This window comes from Fistularia commersonii, chromosome 7, assembly GCF_037954325.1.
Source record: "Fistularia commersonii isolate RoL2024-O1a breed Wild chromosome 7, RoL_Fcom_v1.0, whole genome shotgun sequence".
In the NCBI taxonomy this organism is placed as follows: domain Eukaryota; kingdom Metazoa; phylum Chordata; class Actinopteri; order Syngnathiformes; family Fistulariidae; genus Fistularia; species Fistularia commersonii.
The window spans coordinates 7,579,907-7,601,106 of record NC_141290.1 but is presented as its reverse complement, the minus strand read 5'-3'; the positions used below and the strand labels follow the sequence as shown (position 1 = coordinate 7,601,106).

At 47.3% G+C, this 21,200-nt stretch overlaps 1 protein-coding gene across 17 annotated transcripts in view; it reads left to right on the top strand.

Annotated features, from left to right (window-relative positions):
• Window positions 1–20,708, top strand: part of nrcamb (neuronal cell adhesion molecule b) — a 60,039-nt gene extending 39,331 nt beyond the window's left edge. For 7 of the 17 annotated variants that reach the window (XM_086149457.1, XM_086149452.1, XM_086149456.1 and 4 more), the window contains 27 exons: window positions 150–343; window positions 479–601; window positions 1,430–1,600; window positions 1,735–1,791; window positions 3,088–3,199; window positions 3,314–3,498; window positions 3,593–3,727; window positions 4,222–4,365; window positions 4,491–4,602; window positions 4,691–4,857; window positions 5,397–5,544; window positions 6,220–6,344; window positions 6,597–6,626; window positions 7,176–7,277; window positions 8,863–9,060; window positions 9,185–9,255; window positions 9,377–9,602; window positions 10,417–10,532; window positions 10,616–10,820; window positions 12,644–12,766; window positions 13,127–13,303; window positions 14,646–14,705; window positions 14,841–14,960; window positions 16,032–16,190; window positions 16,791–16,922; window positions 17,076–17,154; window positions 18,971–20,708. In XM_086149457.1, coding sequence (XP_086005583.1) covers window positions 150–343; window positions 479–601; window positions 1,430–1,600; window positions 1,735–1,791; window positions 3,088–3,199; window positions 3,314–3,498; window positions 3,593–3,727; window positions 4,222–4,365; window positions 4,491–4,602; window positions 4,691–4,857; window positions 5,397–5,544; window positions 6,220–6,344; window positions 6,597–6,626; window positions 7,176–7,277; window positions 8,863–9,060; window positions 9,185–9,255; window positions 9,377–9,602; window positions 10,417–10,532; window positions 10,616–10,820; window positions 12,644–12,766; window positions 13,127–13,303; window positions 14,646–14,705; window positions 14,841–14,960; window positions 16,032–16,190; window positions 16,791–16,922; window positions 17,076–17,154; window positions 18,971–19,217 — 3,718 coding nt within the window. In that variant the 3' untranslated portion in view covers window positions 19,218–20,708. The remainder of the gene's footprint in view (window positions 1–149; window positions 344–478; window positions 602–1,429; window positions 1,601–1,734; window positions 1,792–3,087; window positions 3,200–3,313; window positions 3,499–3,592; window positions 3,728–4,221; window positions 4,366–4,490; window positions 4,603–4,690; window positions 4,858–5,396; window positions 5,545–6,219; window positions 6,345–6,596; window positions 6,627–7,175; window positions 7,278–8,862; window positions 9,061–9,184; window positions 9,256–9,376; window positions 9,603–10,416; window positions 10,533–10,615; window positions 10,821–12,643; window positions 12,767–13,126; window positions 13,304–14,645; window positions 14,706–14,840; window positions 14,961–16,031; window positions 16,191–16,790; window positions 16,923–17,075; window positions 17,155–18,970) is intronic. The other 10 variants (XM_086149460.1, XM_086149464.1, XM_086149459.1 and 7 more) reach the window with 10 other exon arrangements.
• The last annotated feature ends 492 nt before the right edge of the window (window positions 20,709–21,200 follow it).

Sequence of the window (21,200 nt, the reverse complement as noted above, 5' to 3'; positions counted from 1 at the left end):
TCCAGTCCTACCATGAACCCGACTGAATAATAATTGGCATAGATAACAAACGAACTCATTAAATTGCTAGCATACAATATTTCCGAGCAGTGGACGATGTCTATTCTCATGTTTCTCCTCAGCAATTTTTCCTTTTGCCGCCTTCTCAGTTTCTCGTGGACAAGAAACGGGACCCACTTTGACTTGGACCAGGAACCCAACGTCAGCATGAGGCCCCACTCCGGCACCCTGGTGGTGGACATCAGCAGGGAGAAGGCGGAGTTCTTCGAGGGAGTGTACCAGTGCACGGCGAGGAACAAACACGGAACCGCCGTTTCCAACAACATCGTCGTACGCCAGCCGAGTAAGGAGAGCGGGCCACGGTTTCCGCCCGCCTTTTTGATTTACGCCGTATTTTCAATGTCTTGCATCACTTGCAGGCATCAACTTAATGTCTTTTTCAAACAATTAAGTGGCATTTTCTCTCTTGCCCTTCCAGGGTCCCCCTTGTGGTCAAAGGAGACGATAAAGCCATTCATCATTCAGGAGGGCGTCTCCTTGGTGTTGCCGTGTGAACCACCTGCTGGGTTTCCCCCTCCGATCGTTTTCTGGATGGACAACAGTGGGGCCTCTTGTTTATAAAATCCGTTTAGAGCGTTACATAGGAAGGGGATGTATTGCATTAATATTAATATTATAGAATTAATGATAATCACAATGTAGTCCAGAGTTAAGGAACACACCATGATGAATTTGGCCATTTTCTTTTGATTACCAAGCTGAAGTCCTCATAGATTACAACAGTGAGAACAGCTAGTCCTGAAAGTTCTTAAAATAACACAGGTTATAACCTGGTTACGCAAGGTTATAGTATAGTTTGTAATGTCTGTGAAGGATCTCAGTCGTCCAGGCCAAGGAAAATTCTTGTTGAAATCTTCTCTCGTCCTCATCCGAGAGGCTTCTTCGGTTCTGAAGATGAACCGAAGAAGCCTCTCAGATTAGGAGTGAAACATCTTCAAGTTCAAGTAAAGCATATAATACATTCTGTGGACATTAAAACAGAATTTTATTCTGTTTTATTTGACCTTTTTTTCAAATTTAATTCATTCTATTGTGTTATATGATATGATTATGTTATACAATAAGATGCTACAATATACCATACTATGCTATCGTTTATCATTTAGTCTTTAATTGCAGTAAAAGTTTTCTGTTGAGACTAAACATTTTAAGAGATAATTGTCATGTCTGCCATATTAAATGAATTAAAGAAACCCATTCACTTTAATTTGACCCCCGGTGCTCAAATTACATCTCTGAAAATCACTTTAACAGTAAATTAAATCAAATAGAACAAGACATCATTTTAAATAGGGATGAATTGGATATAATAATCCTTTCTTTGGACCAACATCAAGCACTCACCAAAAACACGTCTTTCAACATCCAGTCTTCCAGAAGTTACCACAGAGCGGCAGGGTTTCCCAGTCCCTGAACGGGGACCTCTACTTCTCCAACGTTCTCCACGAGGATTCCAGGAGCGACTACATCTGCTACGCCCGCTTCCCTCACACGCAAACCATCCAGCAGAAACAACCCATCACCGTCCGGGTCCTGAACAGTAAGTGTGAGGAGAAAGAAACGAGGGGGTTTTAAGTGACGGAGGGTGGAGGGAGTGACCTCCGCTTTTGATTTCGGTTCGATCGCCTCGTGTCTCACCATGTGTGTTTGATTTTGTTGTTGTTGTGTTTACAGTGGATGCAATCAATGACACAATGGCAGCATTTTACAATGACACTGATTTATTTAGTGGTGAGTTCTTGACGCCCCCCCCAGCGGTGGTTCCTCCTCCACCGGCTTATAACTCCAACTCTTACCCACTAACACCAAAACCCTCCCACTGATGTATTTAGAGGTGACCTGTGGCGCCCCCTAGTGTTAGATCACACCGCTGCTGCCCTCTCCGCCCACCAACCCAGCTTTGGGATTTCTTCTCGCTCCCCCTGTCACCCCTGCTCTTTCCGACCGACTCCCGCTATCATCTCTACCTTTTCATTTCCACACGATTCGATCGCTGTCGCTCAGGCAACGTCGGATATGAGAGCTGACCTTTGACCGCCGAGGTTCCATCATGACCTAGTGATGAAGACCTAGTTTGAAATGTGCATACTTCTTGATGGTAGACTATTTATTTTTCTCAACCAAGTTTTAAAAACAGCCAGTAGTTGATTATGAACGTTTCAGGAGGATTTCAGGTACTTTGGGTCAACAGTCCAGAGCAATGGAGAGTGTGGAAAAGACGTGAAGAGACGGGACCGAGCAGGTTGGAATGGGTGGAGAAAAGTGTCAGGGGTGCTATGTGATAGAAGACTTTCAGCCAGAATAAAAGGAAAGGTGTACAAGACAGTGGTGAGACCAGCGATGATGTATGAACTAGAAACTGTTACAATGACCAAAAGACAGCAGGCAGAACTAGAGGTTGCAGAGATGAGGATGTTGAGGTTCTCTTTGGGAGTGACCAGGATGGATAGGATCAGGAACGAGTCTATCGGAGGAACAGCACATGTTAGATGTTTTGGAGAGAAGGTCAGAGAGGCCAGACTGAGATGGTCGGGTCATGCACAGAGGAGGGATAGTGAATATATTGGTAGACGGATGCTGGAATTGGAACTGCCAGGCAAGAGGTCTCGAGGAAGACCAAAGAGAAGATTTATGGACGTGGTGAGAGAGGATATGAAGGTAGTTGGTGTGAGAGAGGAGGATACGGAGAATAGGGTTAGATGGAGAAAGTTGACTTGCTGTGGCGACCCCTGACGGGAAAAGCCGAAAGAAGAAGAAGAAGAAGAAGAAATAGTTGATTATGAACCCCTGCGTAGCAGAAAGCTCAGCGCACCTTTTTTTAAATTTTTTTTACAGAAAGCAGTACCCGGCTATACCTAAATCTAATCTTTAAAAGGAAATCAGTAGTCTGCAGTGACGTAGCGGTGCATTGTGGATGTTTTGTAGTTCATGGGGCGATGGGGTCTGCTTAAAGCCCCGATCTTCATGGTGAACTCATGCCGAGGAGATGTAGGAAGCTGACTTGTCTACACATGTGTGTGACCGCAGAAGAACCAGTGGGCGAGAGGAAGCCAAGTTTCCTCATCCCGTCAGGTCCCACCACCTCCAAGCTGGTGTTGAGAGGCCACGTGCTGGAGATCGAGTGCATCGCCGAAGGCCTGTGAGTAAAAACAATGAGCCACGTCTTTATTTCTGAAAGACCTCTAAGTGCCAATCCGCTCCTGCTCAAGCGCTCGCGCTCATCGATTCATCAATCTTCTCGCTCCTTCTGCAGCCCCACGCCTGAAATGTCCTGGACCAAAGTGAGCGGGGACTTCCCAGCGGCGCGCACAACCTTCCCGAACTTCATGAAGACCCTGCGGATCATGAACGTGTCGGAGTCGGACGCCGGCGATTACCGCTGCACCGCCAGGAACGCGCACGGGGCCGTTCACCACACCACCCGTGTCATCGTCAAAGGTGCGTGTCCGTTTGCGTTCCACCTCCAGCCCTTCATGAATAAATGCAAGGATAAACGCTTCGTTCGCTGAGCGGTTCTCCGATTGATTTCCAGCCGCTCCGTATTGGATCAGCGGCGCTCCCAGGAACCTCGTCCTGGCACCGGGAGATAACGGCGTGCTGACCTGCAGGGCCAGCGGTACGCCCAAACCCACGGTCACCTGGGCCATGAACGGCATTCCCATCGAGAGTGAGTCGTTTCTAAATGCCTCTTGAAAATGGATCTCTGAAATTGAAGGATTTCGTTCAACGTCCGCCTTCCTCTCATGCCGCTGATTTAGTTCTGCGCTGATGTCGCTGTTGGACACAAGTATTAACAGCACCAACTGGAAAAGGGACTTCCGTAAAGACTTACAAGTCCATGAGACTAAACAGTATTATCTAAGCTGACTATATGCATTATTATAGTTGGGAACATCGGACGTGGTCCCTTCAGTCCTTGGAAGGCTCTCAACACACAGAAATCTGGAGTTGAGATGAAATGCTAGCGAGCAGATGTTACTTGGGAACATCTAGCCGGGTCCGTCCTTCTAACTTGCATCCAATGACTACACTGTTCCGTGTTGTCTTTACCTTGATGGTCCTCTGGATCCGATGGGTTGTGAAAGTTCGATTATTTACATCTTTGTTTTAAACATGGTCCTAAATCTTATTCGATTTAACACTTTTGTTCGCCACAAACAGACTCGCCCAAGGACCATAGCCGAAAAGTGGATGACGACACAATCATGTTCACGGACGTGCAGACCGGTTCCAGTGCCGTGTACCAGTGCAACGTCTCCAATGAATACGGTTACCTTTTGGCCAACGCTTTTGTTAATGTCCTGTGTAAGTTCTTCATTGAGCTTTTTGCATTTAAGAAAAGGCTTTCCTATGCATTTCGACGACACGTCCTATTTACATTGATTTCTAGAGGGTAATAACTTTGGACTTAATATTGCATCTCCCTGCAGCGGAAGCACCCAGGGTGCTGACACCGGTCAACAAAGTGTACTGGGTCATCAAAAATCACAGAGCCCTGATCGACTGCGCCTCTTTCGGGTCACCCATCCCCAAAATTACATGGTGAGTGGATGAGCCTCTTGCGGTGGGGGCAGGGGGGTGGCTTGTCGAGCACTTCCAAATGCTCAAAGCAAGTTCCTCTTTGTCTCAGGTTCAAGGAAAGTCGCTCCGGGACTCTGGACGGAGACAGCCACTTCATGCATGACAACGGGACGTTAGAGGTCCGAGTGGCCCAGGCCCAAAACAGCGGCAAATACACCTGCGTGGCCAGAAACATCCTGGGCACCTCGGAGAATCACGTCTACTTGGAGGTCAAAGGTGAGAGTTCCATGTGGAGATATGACAGCTGCACACTGACATTCAGATAACTAACTAGTTACCTAGATGTTCTGCACAAAGAGACAATAGTTGAACATGTCCAAAGGCACATTTGAAGCTGAGTAGACGGTAAAGATATAACCTGTTCAAAATATGAGAAAGGAGTACATGATTGGCCGAAATGAAATACTTTGGATTATTATGGAATAGTTTATTAACACATTGATGGATTGGCTTAAATATCATGAAGGAGTTGCCTTCTTGCAGACCTGTATGCTTGAATCTATACCCAGGGATTAGCTGGAGCAGCACATCTGGGGGCTTTAAGATCTGTAAAAATAACAAGCGACTCTGAGCTCAAGGCTCTAGATTTTTTTATTTCAATAATCTGCAGTTGTGGGGGCTGTAGATTAGAAGCTAAGCTGTTTACAAAACCACGTGTTGAACAGATGTGCTCTCAGTCACGAGGCGTACTTCCCGAATGAGATCTACTGGTAAAATAAATGGCGGTTTGACCTGGCGTCCTTTGCACCCCCAAGAGCCGACCCGGATCCTGATGCAGCCGGAGTACAGGGAGGTCCACAGGGGCCAGTCCGTGGTGTTCGAGTGCAAGGTGAAACATGACAGCTCGCTCATGCCCGTCATGACCTGGCTCAAAGATGACGGAGAGCTGCCCGACGATGAGAGGTGGGTCGCCGGTGTCCGCGTTTCTCGCCATTAAATGCAAGGAAAAGATGTTCTTACCCAGTTTTTACCTGGGGTTTTCATCTCCAGGGTTTTGCTCCAAAGTACGGTAGTGGACTAGAACTCTCCAAATGAGCTTAAATTTGGAGAGTCCACATCCCAGTAAAATGTGATTTTAATTCTTTAGTGAACTTGGGTTAAAATGACACTATACTGGGATGGACAGCCTCCACACATCATGATGTTTGCTGACGACACTGTGATCTGTCGTGAGAGCAGGGAACAGGGGGAGGGAAATCGACAAAGGAAGAGCAATGCTCTGGAAAGTTGAGGACAGAAGGTTAGCTTGAGCAAGACAGAGTGAATGTGTGAGAATGAGAGGGACCCGAAGGGAACGGTGAAGCTACAAGAAGTGGAGATAAAGAAGGTGGAGGAGTTTAAGTACTTAGGTTGCGAGTGAGTTGGCTAAAGGAGGCCGAGAGGAAGACCGGACAGGACGTTTATGGATGGAGGGGAAGGTGACAGGAAGTCAGTTGGTGTGGAGAATGTCAAGAAGAGGGTTGGATGGAGGCAGATGATTGGCTGTGACCCCCCCATGAAGGGAGCAGCCTAAAGGAGAAGAGGAAAGTAAAACCATACCGTATGTCCACAAATACATCTCGACGACATTTCTTACAGGTTGATAATCGACTCCGACAGTCTCACCATAGCTGACGTCACGGAGAACGACGCGGGGGTCTACACCTGCATCATGAACACCACTCTGGACCACGATTCGGCCAGCGCTGAGCTCACTGTTGTCGGTCAGTGCGGCTTTTGTTTTTTCGCAGACTCATGAAACAACAGCTCCTCTCTCGCAGCAGATGGCATCCCGGACTTTCAAGGTTAATTGCCCGAGTTTGCCTCGGAGGGTCTGAGTGGATATACTCCGATCATCGTGTCAGCAGCATGAATATTTCATTGTTGCCTCCCCGGCGGGCGGGATAATCTTCTCTCCCTAATGGCCGACCGATCGCTAAACTTTTTCCCTCTGTTCCTTTCTTCTTATCTGCCAGAGGCCACGCCAACTCCAGCTGTTGTCCATGGTAAACCCGCTGTCCACGCTTCCGTACACGTGGGCTAGTGTGTTTGTGACGTGGCGCAAGAAGCTGCCTCTCAGTCGGCTCTTTCTGTTTTCAAATTTAATTTCGATATCTAATGCACGCCTTTTTTTTTTTTTTTGTATGTGTCTCTGTCCTTGTTAACGTCACAGTGATTTCAGTGAATCCATTAAGGAATCGCTCAAGTTTATTTGTCTATTTAGTTTTGGCTTCATGAATGCAGATATGTTTCCGTCTCCTTACCTTTCCTTCGTTCCGGGGCATGCATTCCTCTTCTCCAAAAACGATGCCGTCGACTTAGCCTTTCAAACCCGGTTTTGTGAGGAGCAAATGTACGCTCTGCATGCATGACGGATCGCCGCATGAGTCGTAAAGGTCAAAGATGCAGCCGGGGGTAACACAAACACTAAAGGAGCAAATGTTAAATCAACACATATTGAGTGTGTTACTGCAAAAGTAATATTCTCCCGTTGCCGTAGCAGGAACCCTCCACCTTCTGGAGCCGTACCCATAAATCCGCTTTATCACCCGCAGACCTACCTGACCCGCCGACAGACCTGGAGCTCACCGACCAGAAAAAGAGGAGCGTCCAGCTCACTTGGACCCCCGGGGATGAGCACAACAGTCCGATTCAGAGTACGTCTCCAGTCCACGCCACATTGTTGTCGTCGTCCGCAGGTAGCACGCCGTCGTATAGAACCGGATAAGAAGTTCTTAGATGGACGGTATGCCTCATGTAAACATCATCATATGGGGGGCAGTTTCATGGAAAGGGTGACCGAGTGCCTCCGGACCGACAACTTGTAGCCTTGGTTTGTATTTAAAAGGATGAACAATAAAACTCAGTTTTGCATCGTAAGGAAAGGGAAGGTGAGCACAGTGGTGCAGTGGTTAGTGCTTCTGCAAGAAGGTCCCCGGCTGGATTCCCACAATGGGTCTTTCTGTGAGGGGTCTCCATGCTCTTTGAAAACATGCAGGAGGTTCAGTGGAGACGCTAAATTGTTTGAGAACGAGAGGGTAAATGGTTTTATTTCTCTATATTATGACTTCCTGTGACCCTGAGAGCATGATTAACGGGGTAGATAATGAATGAATGAATGGAAGAACAAAATGGTTGCTACAAAGCTGTCAACAGACACCAGGGGGGGGTGTCCTCGCTGGAACTTGAGTATTTAGTATTAAGACCTTAAACCAGGTGTGTCCAAAGTCCGTCCCGCGGGCCAAATGTGGCCCGTGGTCAAATTTACACTGGCCCGCAGCCTCTGTCATGAAATCCATAATATGAGTCTGCCAGCACTGTTGGCCACAGTATAAACACAGTGTACAAAAAGGTATTTCATATTAGACCAGAAGATGGCAGTAGACCTGTGGCCACGCTTGCCACGAAAAACTTTGACCCTTGATCCTTTCCAGCCCATTTCAAAAATGGCGACTGACTAAGAAAAAGAAAGGTGACAGCAAGGCTTTCAGGACAAGTGGGAATTGGGGTATTTTTTCACCGAAATACGAAACAACTGGGTCTGCCTCGTGTGCTAGGAGGCTGTTGCTGTTTTCAAGGAATTCTATATCAGGAGGCACCGCAAGATGAAACAAGCAAACTACAAAACTGTTAATTGGGAACAGATGTGGTGAAAAATGGAAGTAACCGGAAGCTGTTTTAATGGCACGGCAGCACTTTTTTGCAAGAGTCTGTGAATCAAATGAAAATGCCACATCGGCAAGCTACGAAGTAGCAACGCAGATCGCCAAGCGCGACAAACCTTTTATTGAGGGTGAATTTATTAAAGACTGTGTGATGAAAATGGTGGCGAAAACTTGTCCTGAGAAGAAGCAAGAGTTTGCAAATGTTTCCCTGGGTCGTAACACTGGTGCGCAGAATCGAAGACGTTTCATCTGACATTAAGATACAGTTTTAGGCAAAGGGAACAAAGTTTGACTTTTTTTTCGCTAGCCCGCGACGAAAGCACGGCTGCCTCAAAGAATGTCCCCACACATTTTCACCTCACCAAATATGGCCCTCTTTGCTAAAGTTTGGACACCCCTGCCTTAAACCCATCGTGGACTGATAATATGTCGCCACTGAGCTGATCTTCAGCGGATCCAGTTCCACAAAATCGTGGAAGAACTTGAGGGTTTTCAGCTGTGGTGTGTTCAGAGACACTTCCCTTGTTTATTGGACTTGTGCCCTAATACCCTAACTCTACTCTTATCCTTGACGCAGAATTTCTGATCCAGTACGAGGACTCGCTCCACCACCGGGGCCACTGGCACAATCTCACTGAGGTCCCCGGGTTCAAGACCACTGCTCATCTCAAACTGTCACCCTATGTCCACTACACCTTCAGAGTCTTGGCGCTCAATTCCATGGGTTACAGTCGTGCCAGCTTACCCTCCAGGATGTACAAGACAGACCCTGCAGGTAGAGGCAGGGATGTTGTACGGCCGGCATATTCATCACTTGTGATATAACATACGCTGTATTTAGGTGACATGTCAGTACTTGAGTACTTCCGAAAATCCCAAGGATGTGTCTGTTATTGTAGCTCCAGATGAGAACCCCACAGATGTGCAGGGCTTTGGAACAGAACGTGACAACCTTGTTATCTCGTGGAAGGTAATATATCAAATTCACCACCATGTTTGCGTGACATTTGATTCGTAGTTTGAGTTCTTTTTTTCCAGCCTGATGCAGGAGTCTCCTGAACTTAGTTTAACATTAACATTTTCCTCTTAAGCCACTCTCGGATCTCCAGGCGAACGGCCCGGGGCTCCATTATAAAGTGATGTGGAGGCAGAAGTCCATGGACAGCGATTGGTCCATGATGACGGTAGCCAACAGCTCCAAGTTTGTGGTGTCTGGAACGCCCACCTTCGTTCCGTATGAGATTAAAGTTCAGGCGGTGAATGACCACGGCGCGGCACCCGAGCCGGGTGTCGCCCACGGATACTCAGGAGAGGACTGTGAGTTACACTGACCTTCTAACCTCTCATAAAATCCATTGTCTCCATGCAACTGTTTTTTTTTTTTTTCCTTGGACTCAGGTCTGACTCCATATGCTGCCTGCCGTGGGCGGCAGGGTGGAAAAGCAGTCAGTTTTAACAGACTTTTTAAACACACGCATGAAGTTATCTGTCGACTGCAGGCAGCCTGTACTCAGAAGTGTCAGAGGTGATAAAAGAGTGAAATGAGACGAAAGGTGCGGGAGACAGCTGTATGGTTCAAGGCAGTGGCATTGACGAAAAGACAGGAAGTAGAGCTTGAGGCAATAGCGATGAAGATGTGCAGCTTTTCTTTGGGAGTGAGGGTCAGGGAAGAGTCCATCCCACGGACAGCAGATGTTAGACGTTCTGGCGATGAAGTCAGATGGAGCTGGCTTGGATACAGACAGGGGAGGGATAGTGAGGACCAGGGTAGAAAGATGATCCAGAGGATGAACAGGGAGGAGGTTTATGGATTGGGAAAGAGGACAGGGAGTGGACAGGAGGTTGGTCGGTATGAGAGTAGGGTTAGGATAGGGTCAAATGGAGGAAGTTGGCAACCCCTCAAGGGAGTGGCGACACTCGGAAAATGAGGTAGCCTTGACTCCTGAACAGGACAGCCTCTATATGTTAGCCTGGTGAGTGGGATGGCAGTTGTCCAGTGCCTCAGGACTCTCCACCTCAGCTTGCAATGGAGCTGTGTCCCTGCTCCCCCATGTTAAAGACCAGCTCTGTAGATGTAAACCAGGAGCTGTATGGCTTTCAACTGTGTCTTGCTCCTTGTGTATTTTCGTAGTGCCATCCAAGTCTCCGGAAATCGTGCAGGTGTTGGTGCTGAACAGCACTCTCGCAGAGGTGCACTGGAAGGCTGTGCCGCACAACTTTATTCGCGGATATCTAAAAGGATATAAGGTACAACGTGAAGGAACCCGTAGTCTCTCAATCAACAAGGCACATACACGCCTAACACTTGACACCACGATCGTATTCCACAGGTGTACTACTGGAAAGAGCGCAGCCTCCACAAACATAACCCGCATCACGTGGAGAAGCAGATCCTCACCTTCAGCGGGAACCACAGTCACGGCATGCTACCCGGTCTGCACCCCTATAGTCTCTACTCAATCAATGTCAGGGTTTATAACGGCAAAGGGGAGGGACCCCCAAGTTCCACGCAGCAGTTTGAGACACTTGAAGGAGGTAAGAGAAGAATTACCGCTTGTACTCACCGTCAATGTGGAACAGCCTACACAAGTCACTGGAAGCTCTAGCAGCCAGATTCTCCTCACTGTCACATGATGTTCCCCCTCATTCCCGAAATTTTAAACCTTAGACATACACATCTTAATTATCTTTGTTTTGTTTGTTGCTGGCAGCAGGTATAAAAAAAAAAACACTCACATTGTACCATGGAGAACTGAGAATGTGACTCACAATACGGATGATAAGAAATATATTGATAGAGATTGAATACACAAACCTGTATATTGTCTTAATATTTTACGATTGAATGAATTACAACAAAGGGTGTGTATACTGTACATGGCACTGGGCCAGTTTAATAAATTTATTTTAGCCACGTAGTAGGAGGATCTTGCCTAAATTGTCTTGCTGAGGCAACTGGACTTGAATTTCTTCCCTTGAAGACGTTCCAACCCCGGTCCAAATGGCTTCTTCAGTTCTCGTGACCTGTGGGGAGTTTCTAAATATAACTGCCAGAGTTGTGGACGGGTCAAGGTTATGGTAGCTTGTTATGTAAATGTAGGAGTCGATTGGCAGAAACTAGGTCTAACGGGGTTATTATGCTAATGGGGGTGTTGTTTGTTGGCGACAAAAGAGCAGATTTTATGGGATTACCTGTATTGGACGGTGAAAAGGTAAAGCAAACAAAGAAGTGGAACCTGTTGGATCACATGAATTGAGACTCATGTGAAAGTTACCGGGGGTTGGTTCTCGTGGTGAATCTTGCCCGGTTGTTTGGAGGGAGCAGAAAGTCCTGGTCCGTGGGTGCAAATTCATCTAGATATTGATCCCGGCAGGGCGTTATATGTTCGTGAAAGGTCGTGCCTAAGGGCCCCTCCTCCGTTCAGAGATGTTTTCTCTGTTTTGACAAAGACAACTTCTTTGACTTCTCTTTCGAACCATCTGTCTTCACTGGCCAGACTACTGACATTGTGGTCTATCAAGAAATATAGAGAAATTGAATTGGGAAACTCCCCCGCAGGTCATTAGATTTGAAGAAGCTTCTCGGATGAGGGGTGAAGCATCTTTAAGTGAAGAAGTTCAAGTCCAGTTGCCATGACAAGAAGATTCTGACAAGAATTCACCATGACCTGGATGTATGACAACCTCAAATGATGAATTTTAATCCTATGGTCACTTTCTCATTCTAAGTGCTTTTTTTTAAATGTTCATTTTTGCCGAGCCATGGCCTTTTGCACGGCGGTCATGTGGCCATCTCCCTCACGGCGAGGTCTGCGGTTGGATTCCCACAAAGGGCTTTTCTGTGAGGAATCTCCATATGGGTGCTGGATCAAAAAAAAAATTGATTTGGTAATTTGGTGAAGAATCTGCACAGCAAAAATATGCTCCAAAAAGAAAGGATGATTTATTTTACTTACAACACAAAACGTGCATGACGTTTTGAGTAAAACGAAGGCTCATCCACAGATGCTTATCGGAAAAATATGTGTCAACAAATATGTTATTGTGGCGCCAATTTTAAAAAGAAGAGAAAGGACAATTAACGCATATTTTTCCGATTAGCATCTGAGGAAGAAACGTCATGCGTGCGAGAATTTTTGTGTTATATGTAAAATAAATCATCTATTCTTTTTGGTGTGCGGATTTTTTCCAAACTCCACTGACTCTTCATATTGTCCCCTTGACTGCGTGGGCGTCCTCGGGGTTCTGCGGGTTCCTCCTGGAATCCAAAAACATGCTGGAGGTTCACTGGAGGCCTCAAAATGTGCGGACAAGATCCAGTTCAGAGTTCGATGTGCCGACGAGTGATTCTTCTTTAGTTCCAGGTGTCCCTTCGTCCCTCTCCGTCTCCAACCCCAACCTGGACTCGGTGACTCTGGAGTGGAGTCCTCCTCACGACCGCAACGGACTCATCACTGGCTACACCCTCAAATATCAGCCAGGTGAGTCCACACAACGTAGCATCCAGCGTTGCCTCAGGTAGTTTTGTACACTCCCTTCCTCCATGTAGTTTGTAGTTTTTCTCACCATTTTTCATTTCATCTTGTTCAGACTGGAGTTAGGAAATATTTGAAACAATTTTTACTGTCTAATCTACGGAAGCGGAAATTAATAAACCAACTTTGTCACCCCTGCTTTCTACACCCGAACCCCCCCCACATCTGTGCTTCAAACTTCCCCGTGACTGATACTCGAACCCCGCCTAACCACTCCCCTCCCCTTTCATACCTCTATTCAACCTACTCCCTCCCGATCTCCACCCCGCACCATCACTCTGTCGCCCATCCTCCACCCCCCTGTAGTCAATAACTCCAATGAGCTGGGCCCAGTGGAGGAGCTGGCCCTTGCCGCCAATGAGACCTCGGTCACTTTGCTCAACCTCAAGTATGGCACGCGCTACAAGTTTTATTTGAATGCCAAAACGGTCAAGGGAGCGGGTCCGGCCGCTTCTCAGGAAGCTCTCACCATCATGGATAAAGGTAAGTTCTCCTCAAGGGAACCTGCAGGAAACGGGCAGGATCTGTTTCAGTGTTCTGTTGTGAAAAGCAAATGACTGTAAAATGTTGGTTTTAATTGTGTCCAATGTGGAAGTAATCGGTAGATAAACACAGAAAACGATTTGTGTTCCCTGTCTGTGTTTTCGTCTCAATGTCTGTCGAATGTTTCATGCTCATTTGGGATTCTAGGTCCAAAGACTTTGACGCTTTCTCTTTTGTATTTGTATTGTTTCGTTAATCAAGATACAAATCACAATGACACGGTTTCCACAGAAAGTGACAAAGGTCCCGAGCTTAGCCAGGAATTCAACGTTTTAGGTGATTTCTGACAAACGATCGTTTCCTTTTAGCGTTTGGACAATTTCTACTGTCAACGATTCCTGTTTTGATCAAGTAAATCAGTTAAAGATTCCCATTAGATATCCGCCAATACTTTGAGTGACGTCTCCACTCTTGGAAATGTCCGACAGAATCAGGCCCCTGGAAAGCTCGTACAGCCAGAGGGAGCTGGAGTTTTACCCCTTCATCTCAGGCATTGAACAAACCAGGGCAATTATTTTGGCTGGCGGGCCGCATTTCTTATTAAATTTTTATTCACGGCCCAACTAGGTATAATGAAAATAGAGGAAAATGAAAATTACAATTTAAATCTTTAAAATTTTCAGCATTTTATTTCATCATATAAATGGACCAGCATTATTTTGTATGTAATCGTCCGTACAAAATTAAACAAAAGGAAATAATAAGGGGTTTCTGAAATTCAATATTGATCGAAAATACTTTAAAATATTCAAAGAAAGTAGCTTGGACGGGATGGATAAAAAAGCAAAATGGCCCGTAAAATGCCCGGGTCTGGAACGAACTGTGCAGTTGTTTTAGATTCGGAAGAAAACCAATTATCGCTCCAATTATCCTGGACATACGCTACGCTAGGTATTACCCATCCTCGGCACGTCACCGGTCTGAATTTGTCCATATCTGGCTGAGCGGGAGAGTGACCCTTGTCCGACAGCACCCGCACTTGATTGAGTTTAAAGTCAATCTAAAGTTCAAAAGGGGTGAAAATCAGGGATGTTTTGTGTCTTTTGTGTCTAATTTTTAAAAATCCTGTTTTTTTTGTCTTCCCATTACTGTAAATGTGCTGGTGTTAACTTCCATTCCCCCGCCCCCGTTCCCTCCGACAACGGTATCTGGCTTTCTTTGAATGGCGAGGCTTTGCCGGGCCCCAAAGACCCGTCTGCGGAGTCTTTGCGGGTGGTTAGTGTTTGCCTGCTTGTCTCCTCTGTGGCTGCGTGGTCCTCACCTTTCTCCATGCTGTCTCCAGGAAGCACCGCCACCTCTAGCCCCATTGCACGACCTCCTGCACGCCCTCCCCCCGGCAAGGGTACAGAGCCTGCCGCGATCTTTGCATTTTTATCCCACCATTTCAATTGCTTTCGCGGGATTGCTACTCTAGACGCGGACGCGGTCCGGATCAAGGTTTGATGAGGTTCTTTGTTGTTTTCTTTCTTGTGTTCAGCGCCGCCTGTGAGTCCTTTTGGCAACATTAACTCCTCGGTGGGAGAGGACGGGGCTCTGATCACTTGGGAGTACTGGGGCCAGGACGCAAATGTTTATGTAGAGTACACAGTAGAGAACAGTAAGCAAAGTGCATCTATCTCCCGAGAACTTCACGCAGGTGGCAAGAGATTCCTACTTGGCTTGTGCAGGTGAAGAGAAATATTGGTCATGCAACATTGGCTCCTGTCACCGTGGGCCGAGGTGTCATAAACAAGGCTTGCCTTGATTGGATCGCCAATAACCCAGTCGCATCATTGCCTCCACTTGGAGCTGGGGACTTTTGTGGACAAGCTCACTAAGAAGCCACGTTGACATCCCCGTAATGCTAATTGGTCGTGACTGATGTGCTGTCCGTTGATATCCACCTGCAGAGAGGTCGCTGCCGTATGGCTCTCTCACACCTACCGTTCCATCATCCAGCAGCCGTAGATCCCATTCACGTAGAGAACATCCCCAGAAACATCCTTTCATATTCAGTTTAGCCCAACGCTACACCTGCTACTTGCATCTAGCGTCCCATGATTGACTTCAATAGACACATCTAACTTAGTTAGCTTCACCCGTAGCGGCCGGGTTGTCCCCGAGAGCACGATGCAACGCATCCTACGGGAAAAAATATGCGATGAGGCAAAATGCAAGGACGTCAGGACAACACGTGCAAAGCAGTTACCACGACTCAGCGCGCGGAGAAGACGTGCCACAAACACCGCAACACATCCGAAGGTCACGGGTAGATATATAGCACAACAGGGTAACTCTTAAAAGAATAAGTGAGAACACAACAGAAAAGTTATGGTGCTTGTCGTTTCGTCAACGGCGTTTTTTTTGCGGCATTAGCATTAGCATAACAACCCCGTTAGACCTATTTTCTGCTTTTCTGCCAATCGACTCCTACATTTACATAACAAGCCATCATAACCTTTTTTTGCGGCGTCCAACAACCTAAAGGCCACATCGGGCTTTGGACGGTTTATCGCATTTTGTCTCCTTAAGTGTTTTTCCTCGTTGTTTCGGTCATCCGTTGAGCTCTCGGGGTCACCGTGACATTATCCCAGTAGATACCAACACATGACCACGCCCTCATGACCGCCGCCCCCCCCAAGTTGTTTTTTCATTTCCCCAAGTCTATCCATAAACATCACCCCTGCAGGTAAAGGTGACGAGTGGCAGAAAGAGCTGGTGAACAGCTCTCAGAACTATTTGCTCAAGGGCTTAAAGGAGGGCCTCTCCTATAGGGTGCGATTGGTGGCCGACGGTCACGCAGACCAGGCACCCCGCCGCTCTGAGGAGGTTGTGGTGAAAGTCCCAGGTGAGGCACTTCTTGGGCGGTTGCCTCCACCTTGGCGCTAGCCAACCTAGCATTGCACGTGTCGTGTGTGTGTGTAGACCATTTCGTGTCGTTCTTGTAATTAAAACCCATTCAAGCGCGGGTGTAGCAGATACACTGCGGTCACTAATTGCCGGCAATGCACTGTAGTGTAGTGAAAGAGTGTGTAAGGGTATGCATGATCGAGTGATTTCATAAATCCAGCTTGGTAGACCTAATAAGAAGGAAGACGTTCTGATGTAGAGGTCAGAAACGCGAGCGGATAATATTCAACCTAATACCACCCTTAACACACCACTGTCTACTTGTGTGACTGTTACCGTTCTAATCCTTCCTGTGTGTGTCGTCGTCTATCTGTGCGTACGTGAAGCGTCGACGTCCGCCCTCGGACACGTTAAATCTCACGGCTACGTCTCAATCCGAGGCGTTCCTCACACGTCTAACGTGAAAGTAACGAAATATGTGACTTATAGATACTAACCGGGAGCTTCAAGGGCAGTTTTGTAATTGGTTGCTACATCCAGTGTGAAAAGAGCTTTCCCGATAACCATCGTCCAACGGCGCGTCTTCTCTCCCGGCTAGCCGTGGTGAGCCGACAGGTGGACATCGCCACTCAGGGATGGTTCATTGGCCTCATGTGTGCCATCGCCCTCCTCATCCTGATCCTCCTCATCATCTGCTTCATCCAGAGGAACAAGGGGGGTAAATACCCCGGTAAGTAACGGCACCTGAGGTCACTTCCCAATGTCATTGGAGCTAAACTTGTATGGCTGTGGAGTTCCTCTCAGACATACCGAAGTTTTGTTGTTTTTTTTTCACGGGGGGGTTAAGGTTTTGGATGATCTCGCCAATCTGATCTCTCCCCAGTGAAAGAGAAAGAAGACGCTCACACGGATCCCGAGTTCCAGCCCATGAAAGACGATGACTGTACCTTTGGGGAATACAGGTGAGAGAAAGTGCTTCAGGCCAAGTGGCCCCCCCTCTCCCCCCGAGGGGTCCACTTTTACTGGATGGGCCTGGGGGGCCACGGGGGGCGGGGTCTTCCTTCCTCCAGCTGCTCCACCCTAACCGCTGACTGAAAGCTTACCTTGGATCGACACAGCAAAAGGAAGTGCCCTCAAGTGAACATTTCTTGCCTGATAGCACATACGTTTGTTATTTATCTACGAGTTCATTCATTTTCTTGCGGGGGGGGGGGTCCTCATGTTGGACTCTGTACTGTGTGTGTCCTCTACCTGGCCCCGTGGTGTCATTTGAGAAGCATGATTCTTCAGGTTCTCGGATTATGGATCCGTCAGAGTCGGATCTCCGGCTTCTTTTTCCGCAGCATCTAAGCTAGGCACTTACGTACCGCATCCCGTCTCCCAACGCAGTTTACTTTGTGTATTTCTACATGCATACACAAAACTGATACAACTAAAAACAGACTGAAAGTATTACTCACGCCTGCAAGCATCCTGTTTTTTCCAATCGCACATAAAGTAAAGCAAGATTAAGCACTTTACTGCTGTACACTTAGCATTTTTGGATTGTTTTTATATATACATATATAGGTCAATTTATAAGACGGTCTTGCATTTATATTTTACATTCCTTTTTTTAATTATAGATTCATGAGTACGCAGACCTGCTACATAGTTCGGATTGTTCCATGGGTTTTTATGCAGTTCAATGATAAACGGCGTCGAATCCCCGTCAAGACTATATATAGTGTGCATGATGTGAAGACTTTCAATGACAATGTGACTTAATTGTTTATATATAGATATACGATGTATAGATACATAGGGAGTGACTATAAAAGTAAGCATGTTCGAAGGGGAGACGGTAGAGGTCGATACGAGACGAACTTCGGGAGCCGATGAAGCGTATTCTGACAGTACTCCAGTCAGCCGGATGAGATCCGTCGCCCGTCCGTGTCCTTGAATGCAACCTTTTTAAAAGCCCCGGTGTTTGGGAACGAGGGGAACCTCGAGCGAACCAAAAAAAAAAACAAACAAACGAACCCAAGTGTACATGTGTAACAGTGCCTTTGTGGGAGTATTCTTTGCTGTTTCCCGGAGCACAGCTGACGCCGTTTGTCAATAAAGGCTAAATGTGTGACCATGAACACATCGTGTAGAGGTCGTGGAGGTTCATGCGTGGCCGCGCTGCGCCCAAACGCTCCCCGGACGACGCTTCATTCCGACGCCGTGATGGTTTTTCCCGACCCCATCCTGGCTGAATCCATGAGTGGCTGCCCATGGCGACCCCGTTCATCCAAAGAAATCGTTTTCTTTGCAGATCCCCCATGTGTTTTGCTCACGCCTCGCACTCTTACTTTCTTTGCGTTAGTCATCACGGCCTCCGCATTGTCGGGCATTCACCACTTCATGTGTGTTTGGTTTCAATTCCAGCAGGACTTCCAACAGAGACCCCCCCCACCCCTCTGCCCGTTGCCGGATGGAAACCAACTTATCATTCATACCATCTGTTGTTTTTTTTTTTTTTTTTTTTTGCTTTTTTTTTTTTAGACAAGGAGCAGGTGAAAGTGTGCAGGAATTTTCTCAAATGATAAACTCCACCCCTTACGTATTTGCATTAATTCGCATTAATTCACCCCTCCGTATCGCCTACCGGTTGAAACTCATCATTGCTCCGTCTAAAAAAAAAAAGGAAAAAAAAAAAAGAAAAAAAAAAGTAACCCGGTTAACCTGGCTAACCCGGTTGTTGCATCTGCCGCCATCTCACCTTTAACACGGGCGTGTTGTTTTCTCCTCCAGTGACAATGAGGACCATAAACCATTAAAAGAGAGCCGCACTCCATCTAACGGGACGGTTAAGAGAGACGACAGTGACGACAGTTTAGTTGACTACGGAGACGGCGGAGACGGACAGTTCAACGAGGACGGTTCTTTTATCGGGCAGTATAGTGGGAAGAGTTCCAGCAGGCACGCCGGCGAGGGCCACGAGAGCTCGGAGGCCCCGTCGCCCATTAATGCCATGAACTCCTTGAACTCCTTCGTGTGAGCGGCGGTCGGTCGAAGGACGGCCCACACACACACACACACACACATGCACGCACGCACGCACGTACACACATACGGCTAAATCCAGCCATTTAGGAATAATAACTAGTGGGATCAGACAATGCATGAAATGCCTGACAGGACTTAAACCATATATATAAAGATTAACCCTTTGAGGTAACAAGCTCTCTGGACTATGCAGTGCTCGTCTGGACTATATTTGTTTTTGTGATTCCGCCGCGTTCCGATAGCAATCGGCATCTGTACGACAATGATTTTTTTTTATTTTTTTTACTTCCGACACGGGACATATGCAAAGGGGTAACCATTTCCGATGCGGCGATTCACGTCTTGAAGGTTTTTTTTTTTTTTTTTTTTTTTTTTTTTTGCCGCCGGTCGCAGGCCGAACTGACCGCGGGAAACGGCATGCCGCATTCCCACACATCCTCATCCGTCACCGCTCTGAGAGAATGCCAAACCGCTGCATGGCGTGTCTTGTGTGACCTCACAGCCCTTTGCCCCCCCGCATGTGGCCTCCCACTCACCGGATCAGAACACTGGGGGGAGACGTCGGGGCGGGTGGGGGGGGGTCGCCGCCGCCGGCAGGTTGTGCCTTTTGCTCAAACGCTAATCCTGAGGATTTCCGGCACTGGAGACCGTGCGCGAAATCACCTCCCGGAAGATAACCTCCCTACAGCAAAGACACCTCGGACTCGGGCGTCCTGGACGGGGCTCGTACGCCGGCTCATGTCAAAGCTGACGAGAAACTTTTTGACGCGTTTTCACCGGCTCTGCGATCGTCCCAGTTGCGTATGGATGTACGGATCGTCCCGCCTAGTCACTCGTTCGACGACGCGCCAGAGCCTCCGGACGGGATCAAGATGTAATTCCTCTTAACTTGCATCAAGTTTTACTTTTTTTAAAAGAGACGTGTAGAGTATTTGTCAAACGTGTACATACATCCATTGATTGTATTGTATAGAGTGCAGCAGCTTCCGGGGCCGCGCCGTGCACCACACGGATGAACTTGTCGATAGGACTGTATTAAACATAGGCTCTTAGAGGTTCTACATCCTTCTTCCTTGCCGTGCACCGACGACCCTGCGCTGTAACCGCGCAGACGGGAAAAACCAAGCCGATTTGACTTCTGGTCGTTTTCTGATTTTGCCCGTCGATCATTCGATTCCCGGACTTCCGTGACCCCGGCGCAGTACAACACGTAGGGTATAGTGCTACGGTAACCGATGCCATGGATTCTATTTTTCTGATTTGTTTGGTTCCGCCCGGTCCCCCGATATACTGCCAAAAAAAACAAAAACAAACAAAAAAAAACTATTCTTATTGTTTCAAAAGGTTTTGTATTTAAGAAGCAGGTTTTTACTAACAAAAAAATACTTTTCTTGTCCCTATTTAAGTTTCTTTCTCTTTAAGTGCAAGTATGAAATTCAAGCTACCGGAAATATATGACTGAATAAATGATTATTTGCTTTCACTTCTGCGTCCAGACTCTTCTCTCCGAACGGCCCATCGAAAAAAACCGTGATGCTGGGAAAGGCGGCGGTCGACAGGAAGACACAGTAAATAACATTGAATGCTAAGCTATCACTTAAAAAGCCATAGGGAGGACAGTCGGTCATAGTTCCTAGAAAAAGTGCGAGCGCGTGTGTTTACACAATTTCACGTTGTGAACTTTGAGGGTTTAAATTGTAATCCGCGGGACGCTAATGATCATTCGTTAGCATTCGGCGGTCTTTTATAAAATCACCATTACGTAGGTCTCTCTTCGCCGCCCTGCTGTGTCACCATGGCAACTAAACCTTCCCTGCGCTGCAGTGTGGTGTTCGTTAGAATAGGGAATGTCTGGCTTCCAGGATCCGGTGAGGATCGCTCGGCCTCTGGTCGCGCAGGCGATGTACGTCCGCTTCCCCCGGGGTTATATACCCGACAGCGCCAAAGTGGCGAATTCACCGCCACCTGGTGAAAT